Source organism: Trichechus manatus, unplaced genomic scaffold (genome assembly GCF_000243295.1).
Source record: "Trichechus manatus latirostris isolate Lorelei unplaced genomic scaffold, TriManLat1.0 scaffold00021, whole genome shotgun sequence".
NCBI classification, from domain to species: Eukaryota; Metazoa; Chordata; class Mammalia; order Sirenia; family Trichechidae; genus Trichechus; species Trichechus manatus.
In genome coordinates, this window is record NW_004443957.1 from 17,171,272 (window position 1) to 17,188,023 (window position 16,752).

General features: G+C 36.9%; 1 protein-coding gene across 1 annotated transcript in view; it reads right to left on the bottom strand.

The window, feature by feature from the left end:
* Nucleotides 1-10,665: 10,665 nt before the first annotated feature.
* The window catches only part of ACBD6 (acyl-CoA binding domain containing 6), a 239,069-nt gene continuing 232,982 nt past the window's right edge, over nt 10,666-16,752 (bottom strand). The window contains exon 8 of the mRNA XM_004372879.3: nt 10,666-10,944. Within this exon, the coding sequence (XP_004372936.1) occupies nt 10,790-10,944 (155 nt within the window). The 3' untranslated portion in view covers nt 10,666-10,789. The remainder of the gene's footprint in view (nt 10,945-16,752) is intronic.

Consider the following 16,752-nt stretch of genomic DNA (forward strand, 5'->3'; position numbering starts at 1 on the left):
AGGCAGAGCACAGGTGGACAGAGGAAGGACACCCCCCCACTCTCTTCTGCTGCCCACCGACAGGCAGGCATCACGCTGTACTTTCCCACTTGAGGACCGTGTTCAGCCAAACAAGTAGGTTCGGAGCTGCAGGACCCCGGATGCAAAGTTGCTATGAGCCTGCATTCAGACCTCAAAGCCCCAGAACCCCTAAGCTCTGGATTGTTGCCCTCACCCTTCACAGTGTAAATGTTGTACAGTTAAAAAGAAATGAAGTCTCGTTTCCTGGAAAAAAAGAAAAAGAAAAAAAAAGACCCACTCATCCTTATTTATTGCCATGTGACTTTGGAAAACAGAAGCTGGTGAGTTTGTTTGTATATGCCTTCTGTGTGTTGGCATGAGATGTGTATGGTAAAACTATGTAAAATAAATATGGAATTCTTTAGAAGCAGATGTGTCTTGTTTTTAATTTGGTTCTCTGAGAGTTTTTTTCTCTTGACATAAAGAGAATAAAAGGCTGTGCTGACAATGGATCCTTTCATCACCAGAAGGAAACCAAAAACACAGCTCTGAATGCCAGGACAATGGACAACATGAAATAACCAGAACTACTCAATAAAGGGTTGATTAGAGGAAGTTCTCTGGTATTCCTAGCGGAAATTTTCTGTGGCCCAGTCCTCTGCTCCCAGACTGAGGGAATGGACAGAGAAAACCTGCTGACCACCTAATTTTTAGTTATTGTTTGTCCTGCTGCATATTTAAAGTCCTTCACACTTAAAACTTCTCTCCCTAGAGAAGAATGTATGTATTTGAGTGGGAGGTGGGCAGAGGGGTAGAAAGACCTCATCAGAGTCAGCAGGGCTCCTGGACAAGCTTTTCTGGGAAAATATCCATCCAGGTTTTTTCTCTGTAGGAGGCATTCTTAGCGTGCAGGACGTGGTGTTTAGCTGGAATGGAAAGAGCAAGAGATTCTTTCATTTAAAACAAAAACTTAAAACAAACAAACAAACCTCGGCATTTCTTTAGTGCTAGTATCCCATCTTGGAAAAACTAGAGAGTACTTCTTCCATTAGTGCTTATTTTTATCTGATTCAAGAGAAGATCCAAAGCGAGCTGCACTATCCAATATGGTAGCTACTAGCCATGCATGGTTATTTAAATTTAAATTAATTAAAATGAAACTAAAAGTGTAGTTCCTCAGTCACATTAACTACATTTCAAGTGCTCAATGTGGTTATTGGCTACCATGTTTGGACAGCACAGATACACATTTCCATCATTGCAGGAAGTTCTATTGGACAGTGCAGATAGTCTGGCTAAGGAGAATGGGCAGAGAAAACTCATTCATCACACAATGTTTAGCTATTAGTTATGCTGGAGTATCTGGTAAAGTATTCTGAGACTTCTTAGAAGTTGGCAGTGCCAACTTCTCCGCCATCTCACTTTGTATGTGGCATGCTTCTTCTTTATTATCTCCTTTTTTCCTGGGCAGAGATAACTTACGGAAACAAACAAACAAAATCACCACACACAACAACTTACTTAGGCACAATACAGAAGGCTGGGCTCTGGGCCTCTGAGTTCTTAGACACCAGGTTGCTGTGACTCTACCTAAGTCCTATACCTACTTTGTGCCCATAATCCACCATTAAATAGGAAGATTACTGTTTCCAGGCAGGATGCCCACTGAGATTCTCAGAGGGCTTAAAGGCCTTCTGGTGTAGACTCAAAGCTCTGCTATTGAGGACAGGGATTTATGGTCCTTGCACAAAGTCACTCCTGTGGTACTGTATAAGGCTGAGAAAGACGAAACACCTTACTGTGTTATATACTGAGGAAGAGATGAGAAGACGAGAGCATCAAATAGGAGTGGGAGTGTTGGCAGGGGGTACAGGAGATCTTACATAAGGACTTTTTTCTTCCTTTGCTAGTCTAGTCCCTTGGGTGGCTGTTAGGGAGACCCACAAAATGGCTAGGAAGGGCCTAAATGTGTTACTCATCCGAGTATTCTTAAGGTAGTCATAATGGGGCCATCTTTAGGTAGCCTAATTTGTCTTCCATTCTCAAACCCCTGATCCCCAGCCTGCCTATCTTGAGTTTCTGCTTTCAATCCATTATCAATAGTTTTGAGTATATCAGGCTGACAATTCATTGGATTGTTTCCACTTTATGCTTTAAATGTACACAGCTTCTATCACAAAGCTAACCTAGTAATTTTTTGGAATTATAAAATGTGTTCTCGGCTCACAAAGAAAGGACAGGATCTGGCTGGTTTTTTTTTTCTTTTTTTTTTTTTCCCTTTCTGACATAGACTTTCCGAAAGGACAGCCGCTTAAAGAAGAATAAAAAAAGAAATCATTGGCCAGAAAGAACGAAATAAGATCCAAACTTCAGAGAACAAATGGAGGCTCAACAGTCAGTGTTTCCATTGCTTTGCTACCCTTCTTACTCCTTGGTCCCAGGATTCTACTCAGCTAAAACCAGAAAAGAAAAAAAAGAGAACAAAGGAAAGTCAGTGTGTGTACCTTTTAACTGATTACTAGACTAGAAGTAAAATCATGAGAGGTGATCTTTGCATGGTGATCCACCAGAAGATAGTTCCTGAGATCTGCTATTTGAGACAAATTTTAAAAATTGTCCTTTAGAGTCTAAAAAGAACATTGTTTAATCTCTTTGCCACCTCCTTAGGAGAATGCTATTCCAAGTTTACCACTGAGAATTCCTGGAGCCTTTCTTCATTAAGTCCTTGTGCCAGCGCAGTGAACGATCACATTCCGTCTGGATGCTTATTTGGATCATGGCTGAGCAGGGAAGTAAAGATTGTTTAGCCACCGTTGCTGGAAAAGTACCATGAGTTGAGAGGGGAAAAAAAAAATCAATGTTTATAAAATAGGTCCAAATCATTCGGAAGAGGGAAAATGTTATTATCATACTTCTAAAAGGAGCAATAAAAATAAACCATCCAAACTATCAAATAAAGATCTTTTAAATGATCAGCTCCTGTCCTAGAAGAGTATATCACATCCTTTCTGAGAAAGTGGCTCTGGGCTTTTGCATATAACATCTCTTTATAACCTTATCGTTCATTTTTTCTCTCTCATTTGTCCAGTATGATTTCAGAATTTTCCTTTAGAACCCTTTCCTTTTGGAGATTTTTCCTTTGACCTTATCAGCTGTTACTAAACACAAAAACTGAATTTAGGTGTTATACATAAACTGTTATGTTATTTTGTAATTAAATGAACAAGTCACAGGCTGTCCCTGACAGGATGCACATCTTCCCGTCTCAAAATGTTGATATGGTCACCAATAGCACCGTGGATGGGGCTCCTAGGAGAAAAAGATGGCCAGGTGACTTATTCATACTAAAGATTGTTCAGCAGACCCCTGAGTTGGCCAGAACTTTTGCAGGCTGTTAGAGGCTGGGCTGTCTCTCAAGCTTGTGGGAGAGGTTTTTTGTTTTTTTTTTTTTTTAATTTAAGATTTTATCATTCTCTTTCTTGCTTGCCAACCCTGGACCAGGTTGGGAGGGGTTTGGGGATTTAGGAAAGTCTGGGAATTGTGCTTCCTGAAAGATAAACTATAGATGAAAAAAAGTGGTTTGGCATGCATTTGGAGTTGGAAATAAGCAGTTTAGAAAAGGGCCATTAAAATTGTAAATAGGTTTCAACAGATGGCTTTTGCACAGCAATGGGAAGCCCAGGCAAGGACTCTGGGGTTAAATCTCATATTTTAGTCACCTGGGACTAGTTTATTATTCAAACAAACATCTATGAAGTTGACAGCTCCCTCCTGTCCTCTAAAGTGCAGTCCTTGACGGTTGCCTGCTCCCTGGCCAGCTGATGGGTGGCTGCCTGCAGACAATGACCTCGGGAACCGAAAGGAATTTTTAAAACACCTGTCAACTGCAGGGCTTAAAGCTCACCCAGGCTGGAGAAATATGATAACCAAGAAACTATATTACTGGTGGACCGGGATGTTTACACTCAATATGTGTGCAGGCTTTATTTATTTATTTCTGAAATCATTTTAACATTTAATGCTTCTCAATTAAAGTGATTTCCTGGAGTGGATGCCAAGCTTTGTTTAGAATTCACATTAACCACTTTCTGTATCGGTAGTTAAAGGCACTAAGGGATTTAAACAGCAATCCACAAGTCTGTTCAGTCAAGGTTTGGAGGAATAAAGCAGATTATAAACAATAATATATGTCTTTCTCTTCTTTTTTTGGAAGGGTTCCAAACTCACAAACAGAGCTAAAGTGCTATAAACATATCCAGGACTAAGCTTTGGGCTCTGCAAATGTACTCCGTGAAAGCCACAGGCACTGGCAGTGCCATTTTTTATCCTGTGTGTGTGTGTGTGTGTGTGTGTGTGTGTGTGTGTGTGTGTACGTGCGTGTGCGCGTTTACTTTAAAAGAGCTTTTTATTACACAAAGCGTCCATCGACTGAACTCACCTTCTAAATGTGATAATGGAAACCAGGATTGCTACACAAGTGAGACGAAAAATAAATCCTAGCTGCAGTGTGGATGATGAATTTGCTGCTGCTGATTAGGGTAGCCCATTGAAAGTCACCTTGCTATTCCTAAATGCCTCACAGTCCCACATATTCAGCCACTGTACTCAGTAGTTTTAGGTTCAAATGGTCATTTTCGCACTTAAGAGAGAAACCCACCCTGAGGCTTCAAGTTCCAGCATGAGGCACATGCATGCCTCGTGGGCAGCTCCTCATATGGTTCCCATCTGGTTCTTAACCTCTGTGTTCTAGTGCTCACTCATATTCGCTCTTTCTAACACATGTAGGAAGAATTTCAGCACGGAAGATTCTGTCCTGAGTATAAGTCAGCATGTGGCTTTTAAGGCCAGGAGGCTTGGCACTGCTGAGGACAGTACATGCCCCTCAGAAGATAGTTCCAGTACCTGCGTCACAAAAGGAGGGTAAAAAAATGTAAAAGAACAGCATTTATTTTATAATTGTGCCAAGAAAAAGTGATATAAAAAAAGAAAGAAAATGTTGGAGAATTTGTGTATAAAAGTAAAAATATTAATTATGAAATAAAAAGCCACAAACTACTAATAACTATGTTGATCCACACAAGAATCACGGTGCTACGTTCGACTTTTCAGGGAGGAGCGTGACAAGAGTATTTCAAGGATAAGTTAGTAAAGATAATGTTGAATAACTTTTTCTACTCAATCCTTAGCCTAATGCCAATTAATATATCTTTTAAAAGTTTATATTTGGCGCATAATAAATATTAAGTGTAAGTATGATAAGGAAGCATTCCTCCCCACCCCCCGAGTCAGATAATCACTATACTTTGACCTCAAATCTCTGTGGTGAAGGAACTGTGAATGGATACTGAAATAATTAAAGACACTTAAGGTAAAGCTCTAATAATGATAATAATTTTACAAATCTCATGATCGTGAAAGACTGCACTGAAGATTTTCTGTGTTACAAGGAGAAAGACCAATGTGTTCATACAAAATCCATGAAGAGGCTATCTGATTATCCACCTTTGGATGTGGTCCTTTTGTTTTAGCTTTAGTTTATGCTGGTGACATGGTACAGGGAAAGCTTTTGGACTTGGTATCACAAGGCTTGGATAATCACCCTGATTCTGAATAAATAAGATCATGTACCTTGAAGTGCCTTATATGTAATACAACCTATATAAAAATGAGCACTTTTACTGTTTCATTTGTATGACCCTGGATAATTTTCCTAATGGTTCTGAGCTTCAATTTCCTCATTTGTAAGATACAGACAAATATCAATTCTATGTTTATAATTATTTTGGTTCAATTAAGATGCTGTGTGTGTAAAGACCTGTACAAAAGTAAGGTGTTATTACTGTTACTTCATTGAAGATGAAACACTACTGCTTGTAAGACACATTATTTTATGTATTACTAAGAAAAAATGCTGCGAATTAAACTATGACATGGCATTACTTGTTAAAGACACTCAATTCTGGAGATGTTAAAATGTGAAAAAAATGTGTATTTCACAATTGATAAAATTTAGTACTATAACTATTATTAAAATGTTTGACCAAAATCACCTTAGGAGTTGGGATTTGAAATTTACTCATCAATTTTTTAAAATGAATATTTTCATTACTAAATTGTGGCTGATTGGTTACCCACTTCTCCTGTGATAAACATTTATTTATGAAGGAGATTTTACCGGGGGCTTGAAATTTTGTAGAAGCTTTCATGTTTCAACTTAAAAAAAGAAACACTTAAAAGTCTCCGTGGTCAACTGAAGCATATATTTGCCCCGGCACTAAAACTTTCTGCAACCTGAGCTCAGCTCTGCCACAGTTACATACTTTGTTCATTAATCCTCAGAGGTGCTGTACTGTACATGCAGTAATAACCCAGAGCCAAGTAGTTAAACCTGCCAAGAAGCTAAGAACTACCTATTTAATAGAGAGGTTCACTGGTTTATAGCAACCTTTTAGCTAGAAAATGCTGAAACATTTAAAAAAGATTTAATAGACTTGATTCTAGATATTATACTTTGGTTGTTACACTCCTACCTGACAAGCATAAGCAATAACAATATGTGGCCAGTTGGGTGACTTCTTTCATCTTTATTAAAGACACAGTTATATTAAAAGATTTAGTTTCTGATTGGTAATTCATGAATTTCTGTAAGACTTTTCAAGATATCTCATGCAGTATCTTGAGATAACAACATGTAATTAATTATAAATTATCCATGGTAATGGGAAAAGGGATTGACAGTGGTCTAGAACAGTGCCTATCATTTAGCAAGCTCTCAAGTATCTGTGGATTGAATGGAGGAAGAGGTTGGAAACTTCAAGAAGTTTTGTTGTCTAATAGAAAGCACTGGGATTCAGTAGACTTGGTCCTAGTTGTGGCTCTGCCATGAACTCTGTTTGTGACCTTGGGCAATTTATATTTGTGTCTCAGATTCCTTGTTTAGGTGGCCTTAATAACACTTGCACTTACTATGGAGGGATGATAAATAATGTCTATGAAAGCACTCTGAAAAGTCAAAAAAGCTAAGGACATATAATAAGGCATCATTAGTCACACAGAGTTGAACATGTGGGCTAATTTCTGCCCATCAACAGAACCAGAGATCAAATAGTTCAGAGGCCCAACTTCTTGGTTTCTTTAGAAGTTTCCCAATGTGGTGATTAGTGATAAAACAACGATCTATGCATATCATTAAAATTTTGGCCAATAATTAAAAAAGGTGCTTCTCTCATTCTTTCAAATATGCATGGGGATACCCATATATCATCTGGCAGAAGCACTTAAAACTGTAAAAATTGGGTCAGTCAACAAAAGGTTTCTCACTCTTAAAATACTGCGATAAGGAACCAGAAAAAGAGGTTCTTAATGGATGAGATTCAGGACATCTGTGAACTCTTCAAATTCCATGCACAACACTGTGTTCCTGGGGAAGAGGTTCATAATTTTTCAAAGTAATGTGGAATTCCCCAAGAGTTAACACTGAGTTAGAAGACAGACTCAAGCAAGAGTTCTGAAGATAAGTGATTCAGATAGTTTTCTTTTGCCTCTGCTTTAACGTTTGTTTACATGATTTTCTTTCCATTCCTCACTTTTTACTAGTGTATATCAAGACCGCTGTGAAGGCAATCAAATCCTCTTAGTTTAGTGGGTGAAGGGCAAAGTAAACAATTGTGAATAAATATTAAATACAGAGAGAGTCACTAGCGTTGTTCTGATCACAATATCTTCAGGAAAGAAAAGGAAGAAAAAAAGAAAAAGCAACTAATTTTTTTTCTTTCTTTTTTTAAGGAGATGGGAAAACAGGGCTAGGTATGTTTTTATGTGTGCACACATCTACAGAAGTGGCCATCTGGACAAGAAAATAAAATAAATGTGGACTTGAGAATGAGGTAAGAGTGGGGAAAGCATTATGTAAACAGTCTAGAAAATGCAAATAGTAAAGTAGAAAAAAATAACTACATATAAGTCTGACAAATGTCGTCAGTTAGTCACTTTATGACTACGCTAACCAACTGGCTTCCACTTAGAGAACAGGTGGTGACTCAAGTCACAAATGCTCACATGCGTTACATATGTCAAATGAGAGAGTTTGAACCAAGGGTGAGGTAAGTTGAATTCCAGTCCCAGGAAACATTTAAAAAAAAAAAAAAAAGTGACAAGTATTTTGAAATTCTGATTGACTATGACCAGAAATAAACCTTGAGAAAAAGGTTTTCTGTGATAATTTTCTAATACTAATTCACTTGCAACATTACTAATCTGTCCAGGAAAAAAAATTATGCATAGCAGAACCAAACTTACACTAAAGTATGTACTGTTTTAACCTGCTGAGCTATAGGAGAACATGGTTCACCATGTATCTGGGGAAGTTAGCTGGCTTTCTGCTTAAGCAAATTTGTGCTCTTTGCTTGGTAGGATCTGGGGAAGTTAGCCGGCTTTCTGCTTAAGCAAATTGGTGCTCTTTGCTTGGTAGGATCTACTGCAGCTCTTGGCAACGGAACTCATGATCTAGCTGAGTGTGATGCACTAGCATATTAGTTCAATAATTTAAGAGGAATGAAAGCAAACCAAGGTCTAGTTTTCTCTGACATTCTGGATAAAATCTTCCCCTTAAGGCACAAGAAGATGATCCATGTTTTTTGATAGCAAGGTTTTAAAAAATTCAGGTATGAATGGCAAAAGAATAGAAATTTTGGAAATGGATTTTAGAAGTACTTGAAAATGATAATTAAGGTGATGACTGTTTTTAGTCATAGTGTAAATTCAAAATCTTTCAAGTAAAATTAATTTAAAAAAGCTATTCTTTGCTTAAAAAAATCTATATAGTTTAGATGTGGCAAAACAGGTAATTAAAAGTTTGTCTAAGAAATATCAAGGTCAAATTGCAAAAGAGAGATGAAAAAAGTTCACTGACAGCTTCTTGCTCAGATAACTACCCTGTAAATATGAAAACAAACATTTTTGATTTGCTATTATTTTTAGAAATGCACAAAGTAATTTCCAGTCAAAAACTGTATGTGATATCTTGGTCACTTTTAGTGTAATTAGCCTATTATGTTTCTTAAACACATCCAATCAATGTGGAACATGAGAGAGTCAGCTAAATAGTAGTTGCAATGTAACTAAGATTGTGGTGAAACAACACACACTAAAGAGAGATTTCTAGTAGAACTATAGTAACATTTTAGTACTTACTAACACGCACATCACTTCCACAGATACTTAAAAAAATGATTTCAAAAACAAAGTCTTAAAAAAAAGAAAAAAGAATAGTCTTGGTGAATGGCTTTGGTTTACCTCAGAAAATAAAAACTCAGGTTAGAAAAATCACAAAACAGGCAGCACTAATAGGCCTCAATTCTACTCTGGAGAAGCTTGTTCCATCAGGACAGGTCAGCTCCAGCTAATGAAGATCTTGTCCATTGCTGAAGGCTGCACTAAGCAAGTTTGTTACTTGTTATCTTAATAGTGACATCTGTTAGAAAAATTATCATCTTTTAAATGGTCACTTTTGCATCTCAACTCATTTCTTAATTCATTTTCTTCCTATGGCAATTACCTACATTCCTTATAGGGTTAGAAATATCAAGGAATTCCCCAGATAGAGTTCTTGAGGCTTAAAGAAGCAAATGCAGGAAGCCAGTCCTACAGGGGCATACTTGTCTATCTTTTAAATAAAAACTGTGGTATATTTGTCTATGCCTTTAATAAAAAAAGCTCCTCTGGTATCCAGAAATAATTTTAACAATAACACATAAGTATTGGGGCCTGTAAAAAACCCGTTGCCGTTCAGTCAATTCCAACTCATAGGGAACCTATAGGGCAGAGTTAGAAGGTCCCTATTGGGTTTCAGATTGCTACATTTTTCTCCTGTGGAGCGACTGGTGGGTTTGAACCACTGACCTTTTTGTTAGTAGCTGAGCACTTAACCACTGCACCACCGCAGCTCCTTAGTATTGGGGTATTATGGATAATTTCACATTAGATCCAAATACGCCTACCAGTTCAGGCCTAAGATCATTTACAAAGACTGCTGCCATAAATGACAGGGACATTACAGTCAATTAAAAGGGCCCTGGGGAAATCCCTCTCCTGTTATGTGGAGGTGAGTTTAAGGAATCCTGACCTAACCAGTGAATTCTCCAGAATCCATGTTTCATTCCTAAAGTGAGTTGCTCAATCATATTCTAAAATGTCCAAGGTTTTGAGGTTTTCAGTAAATCTGATTGTTCTTCTGACTTCTATATCCCCTTATGTGATAAAATTTTTTCTCTTGTTTTCTTTTCCCTAACATCCCTCTTCTTTCCTATCCTCCCAATTCTGTCTGTCAAAAGAACAGACATTTTAGCTACCTATTCAGACCAGCTGTACAAAATACCATAAGGACATTTGACCTCTACCACATTGGGACTTCATGAAACTTTCCCTAATTGCTAGTGCAGTGCTGTCGGTCACCTTTTGCTTCTGTATATTTTTTTTAAAAGCGCAGCCATGTTTAATATTGTGAAATACGACCTGTCTTCTCCTTTCCCCTCCCCCCAGAGCAGTGATAAATTTCAGAGCATGCTCAGCAGAATTGGATCGTGTTATGCACAGTACATATGTTCATCACCAAAACTCTACTCCCCAGAATGTATACAAGTACAATGAATTGCTGAGGCTTCAAAATCCTAGTTTCTCAGAATGTCCTGATTTTATTAGCCAGTGCATATCAAAAGGAGTATTATTTTGGCAGTTTTCTCTCATCACTGAAGCCCTATGCTGTATAGACTGTGGCTTTCTTGTCTTTTGACTAAGCCTTGCTGGCTGTGTGCTGTTGCAGCATCAAAGACACCGCCTTGCAGCCTGTCACCTCTTCTGGCAGGCAGCCGTCCTGGTCACGGAGCATGGGGTCAGCGCCAGATTGCAGCAGCAGCTCTACAATGTCCAAAAACTCACACGCAGCGGCTGAAAGGAAAATATGAGACAAATATGAGAACAAGTGTACTGTGAGACAAAGGGAAACTACTGTACTTCAGCAAGAAAGTGCAGAGCAATCAGGAATTCTGAACAATGGGAAACATTACAGTGGCTAAAGGATGACCAGGCCTCATAATGAGAGCTGTGCCGTTACAGGGGATTTTCAAGTGCTAGGAAGATCAGATGTAGAAAGAAACAAATAAAAAAAAATTTTTTTTTTTTAAATTGTGAGGCTTTTTGACTCTATTCGTAAAGGATGGGATAAACGGAAAGAACAAAAAATAGTGTTTATGTATCTGTTTTACTTTGATCTGTATTTTCAAATAATGACAGGCTTATAGGCTATGTCAAAAAGCTAAAAATATTGTAAATGTCACAGAAAAAATTTGGTTTTGTCAGTGGGGGGCGGTAAATGGATAACTAACTGAACTTTAAAATTTGCTAATTAAAACAAACAAACAAAAAAATGCCCTAGTAATAGAACCATCCCTCCACTAAGCCTTTTTTTTTTTTCTTAAAATAATAAATGGCACTACTGAGTGTCACTGATAAGTCCCAGGCTTAGGGAGGGGAAAAAAAAAGACCTATAGATACCAAGACTTATTATAAAGATGGCATGGTACTGCCTCCAGGATGGACAAACAGATCAAAAGGATAGAAGAGACAGTCATCCATTTTTTGTACCTATCTGGAAATTTGATTTATAACAAAGCTGGCATTGCAGATCAGTGAAGAAACAAATAACCATTAATTAGATGACGCTGAGACAACTGGGCTAAAGGCAAAAACAGGCATTTTATAGAAGAGGAAACATAAATGGCCAACAAACACAGAAAAAGGTGAGCAATTACATTTAGTAATCAGGGAAACGAAAATTAAAAGCAGGAGATATCATGTCATACCCACTAGACTGGTGAAAACGAAAACCTTAGACAACACCAAGCACTGATAAGGACTAGAGAAGGAAGCTCTCCTCTAGACTATGGAGTTTCACTGGTACCACTCTGGACAACAGTTGGCATTACATGTTAAAGCTAAACATACTCTCCAACCCAGCAATTCTGCTCCTAGTTATATACTCTATAGAAACTTTTGCATACATTCTCCAGGAGATATTTGCAAGAATGTACAAAGCAGCACTATTTGCAATAGCCCACAGCTGTGCAACTCAAATGCCCATTGACAGTAACATAGAAAAATAAAATACTGTTTACTTATGCAGTGCAATCCTATACAGTACCGAAAACCAGTAAACTACAGTTTCACACTGCAATACAGGTTTATCTCCAAAACATAATGTTAAAAGAAAACAGGAAGTCAGAAGAATACATACACCATGATTCCATTTATACAACATAAAAAAATGGACAAAACTAAACACCATTGTTCAGAGATACAAATATGTAGTTAACCTATAAACCCACTGCTGTTGAGTTGATTCTAACTCATAGTGACCCTATAAAGACAACAATTAATACAAAATCTGGGATAGTGGTACTTTCTGGGGAATGGGCAGGAAGGCTATGTGACTGGATAGGCACACACAGGGGACTTCAAAGATATTGGTGATGTTCCACTTCTCAAGCTAGGTGGTAGGTACATTTTTTTAATGCTATATTTTAAATTCTTATTATACAGTTTATGTACTCTTTGGTAGTGTGATATATTATGCAACAACAAAAGGTTAAGAAAAAACGGAAAGAAAGAAAGATAAGGAGCTTGATTCAATGGCCATTTTATTGAGCATATACTCCACAGTTCTGTCAAGGATATAGACAAGGTTTCTGCTCTTGGGAACTTACTATAAAACAGGAGGCCAATATTTATACAGGCAATTCTAACACAAAAGAATGAATATGTACTATGGCAGAGACACACTCAAAAGACCCAAAACAAAAAATGGTGGTGCAGTGGTTAAGTGCTTGACTGCTAACTGAAAGGTCAGCTGTCTGAACCCACCTGCTCCACAGGAGAAAGATGTGGCAGTCTGCTTCCGTAAAGAAACCCTACGGGCAGCTCTACTCTGTCCTATAGGGTTCCTATGAGTTGGACTCAACTTGACGGCAATTTTTTTTTTTAAATGAGAGAGGTACTGAAATTCAAGTAGATAGAAGATAGCAAAGTACTGGATGTGAGCAGTGAAGGAATTAGAAGAATCAAAGATGACACCTACGTTTCCAGTCTGAGAGACTATGTAAGTGTTGGTTACATTACCTCTAAAATAAGAACTAGAAGAAGGCAGAGCAGTTTTTGGAGGGGAAGAGAAGTAGAAAATTATGGAGAGGGAGAAATGATCCTGGTTGAGACATGATGAATAAGTGGTGCTAGGGATATTCATATAGATAAGTGAAATCTGAATCTGAAAAGAAGGCCTAGGGAGAGACAATCATGCCTTACACATTGCTATCTCTATTTTTACTGTATGATATGACTTTCTGAAGATGTGTCTTTTGGGCTCAGAATTCTTAGCATTTTTTTTCTGGATACTTCTGTTATATATATATTACATGGACCACCCTGGCCAAAGAGCTACCTACCATGCTGGAGGAATATGTTTGAAAGCGACATATGGATTACTGAAAATTCTTAATGGTGATCCCAATCAGTAGACACATTTATGTGGTTAGAATGAAAAATTTAAGAGGCAAAAACATTTAATGACAGTTGTTTAAATTCCATTTACACTTTTTACTATAATTACATTCACCCACTTCAGATTGTGCCACTTAACATCTAGAATGAGAGGGTTCCCCGCACTCTGTTCATTTTCTTTTCCGGTTTATTGAGGTAAGTCACTCCTTTAAAAAACATGAATTCTGACAAAAGTAACTACTTCCACAATCAAGATATTTCCATCACCCTAAAAAGTTCCCTCCTGCCTCTTTGCATTCAATCTCCTACCCTCGCCCTGGCAACCACTGATCTGATTTCTGTCCCTATAGTTTTGTCTTTACCAGAAGTGGAAATCATATAGCATATAGCTTTTTGTGTATGGCTTCTTTCACTTAACATAATGCTTTTGAGATTCATCCATGTTGCTTGAAGTATCAACAGTTCTCTCCTTTTTATTGTTGAGTAGCATTCCACTGTATGATGTACATGGGCATCTGGACTGCTGCCAATTTTTTGTTATTATGAATAAAAGATCCTGTGAACACTTGGTTACAGGTCTTTGTGTGGACCTGTTTTATGTTTTCATGTCTCTTTTATAAATATGTAGGAGTGGGATTGCTAAGTCATATGGCACATGTATGTTTAACTTTGTAAGAAACTAACTTTTTCAAAGTTTGCATTCCCACCAGTAAGTATGAATTTCAGCTGTTTTGCGTTCTTGTCAGTTTGTTAATATCTTTTTTTTTTTTTTTCCAACCATTCTACTTAGGTCTGTAGTGTTTCTCATTGTGATTTTTAATTTCCATTTTACAAACATCTAATGAGTATCTTTTCATCTATCTTCTTTGGTGATGTATCTATTCAAATCTTTTGCACCATTTATTAATTGGGTTGTCTTGTAAAGTTGTAAGAATTCTTTATATATTCTGAATATAAGTTATTTCCACAAATATGTTTTACAAATATTTTCTCCCACTCGGACTTGTCTTTTCATTTTCTTAAGAGAGTCATCTGAGGAGAAACAGTTTTTAACTTTGATCTTTGATGTGGTCAATTTATTATTTTTTTCTTTTATGGTCTGTACTTTGCTTTTTGTGTCTTAAGAAATCTTTGATTACCCCAAGATCACAAAGATTTTTTTCTTCTATGTTTTCTTCTAGTTCTTTATAGTTTTAGCTCTTACAGATAGGTCTGTGATCCATTGCAAGTTAATTTTTTGCATAGGGTGGGAGAAAAGGGCTGAGGCTCATTTTTTTTTTTTTTTTTGTGGATGTTCAATTGTTCCAGCACCATTTGTTGAAAATACTATGCTTTCCTCCATTGAATTACCTTGGCATCTTTGTCAAAAATCAATTGACCATTTTGATTGGATCTATTTCTAGGCCATCATGTTTCATTGGTCTATATTCCTATGATACACAAAGCTACATTGTCTTAATTTCTGTAGCTTTCTACCACTCTGTTTTGAAACCAGTATGGTTTTTCCAACTTTGTTATTCTTTTACAAAGTTGTCTTGGCTATTTGAGGTCCTTTGCTTTTCCATATAAATTTTAGAATCAGCTTATACATTTTTACTAAAAAGCTTGCTGAGATTCTGATTGACATCACAGTGAATCCATGGATCAAATTGGGAAGAACGGGTAGCTTAACAATATTGAGTCTTCTGACCCATGAACAACAATTATCTCTTTCCACTTACTTAGATCTTCTTTAACTTTTCTCAGCCATGTTTGGGAGTTTTCAGCATACAAATCTTGCACATTTTTTTTTGCTGTTGTTATATTTATCCCTAGGAACTTCACATTTTTTGAGGCTACTGTAAATGGTATATTTTAAAAATCTCAATTTCCAACTGGTTCATTCTATTAAAAAATTGATATTTGTATATTGACATGTTTTTTAAAATTTAAATTTCAAGTTATTCATTACTAGTATATAGAAACACCGTTGATTTTTGTATATTGATCTTGTATCCTGTGAACCTGCTCAACTCACTTATTCAGTAGTTTTTTTTTAATAGATTCTTTGGGGTTTTCTACATAGGTGATCATGTCATCTGTGAATAAAGACAGTTTTACTTCTTCTTTTTAAATCTATACGCCTTTTATTTCTTTTCCTTGCTTTAAGGCACCGGTTAGAACTTTTAGTACTAAGTTGAGTTAAAGTGGAGAGTGGACATCTTTGCCTTGTCCAGTCTTGGATGAAAGCATCCAGTCCTTCACCATTAAGAATGATGTTAGCTGTAGATTTTATCAGGCTGAGGAGCTTCCCTTCTATTCCTATTTTGCTAAGGTTTTTGTTTTTTAAATCATGAAGGGAAAATGAATTTTATCAACTGTTTTTTCTACACATATTGAAACGTTCATACAGTTTTGTTTTTGGTGAAATATAATGATTTTTTCCAATGCTGAACCAACTTCGTATTCTTGGCATAAACACTTGATCATTGTCGTTTTTATATATTGCTGGATTCTATTTGCTAAAATTTTATTAAGAATTTTTGCCTCTTTGCTCATGAGGGATATTGGCCCATAGTTTTCTTTTCCTCAAAGGTCTTTGTCCAGTTTTGGTATCAGGGTAATGCTGGCCTCATAGAATGAGATGGCCAGCGTTCCTTCCTCTTCTATTTTCTGGAAGAGTTTGTGTGTAGAAATGGTTTTATTTCTTCCTTAAACATTTTGCAGCATTCACTCACTAGTGAAGCGAACTGGGCTTGGAGATTTTGTTGTTGGAAAGTTTTTAACTACAAATTCAATCTCTTTAGCAGATATAGGGCTAGCCAGGTTATCCATTTGTTTTTGAGAGAGATTTGTGTCTTTCGAGAAACTTGTCCATTTCATCTAAGTTATCTAATTTATTGGTATAAATTTGTTGCTAATGTTCTCTTGTCCACTCTATAATATCTGTAGGATCTGTAGTGATGTTGCCCTTTCATTCCTGAAACTGGTAATTTGTTCCTTCTCTCTCTATTTTTATCAGTCTGACTAAAGGTCTTTCAGTTTTATTAATCTTTTCAAAGAACCAGCTTTCAGTTTCATTGAGGTTTTCTGTTTTTTTTTTGTGAACTTCTTCACGGGTTTTTACAATAGAGGTCTCATATTTGTCCTTTTGTGATTGACTTATTTCACTCAGCATAATGTCCTCCAGTTTCATCCATGTTATGAGATGCTTCACAGATTCAT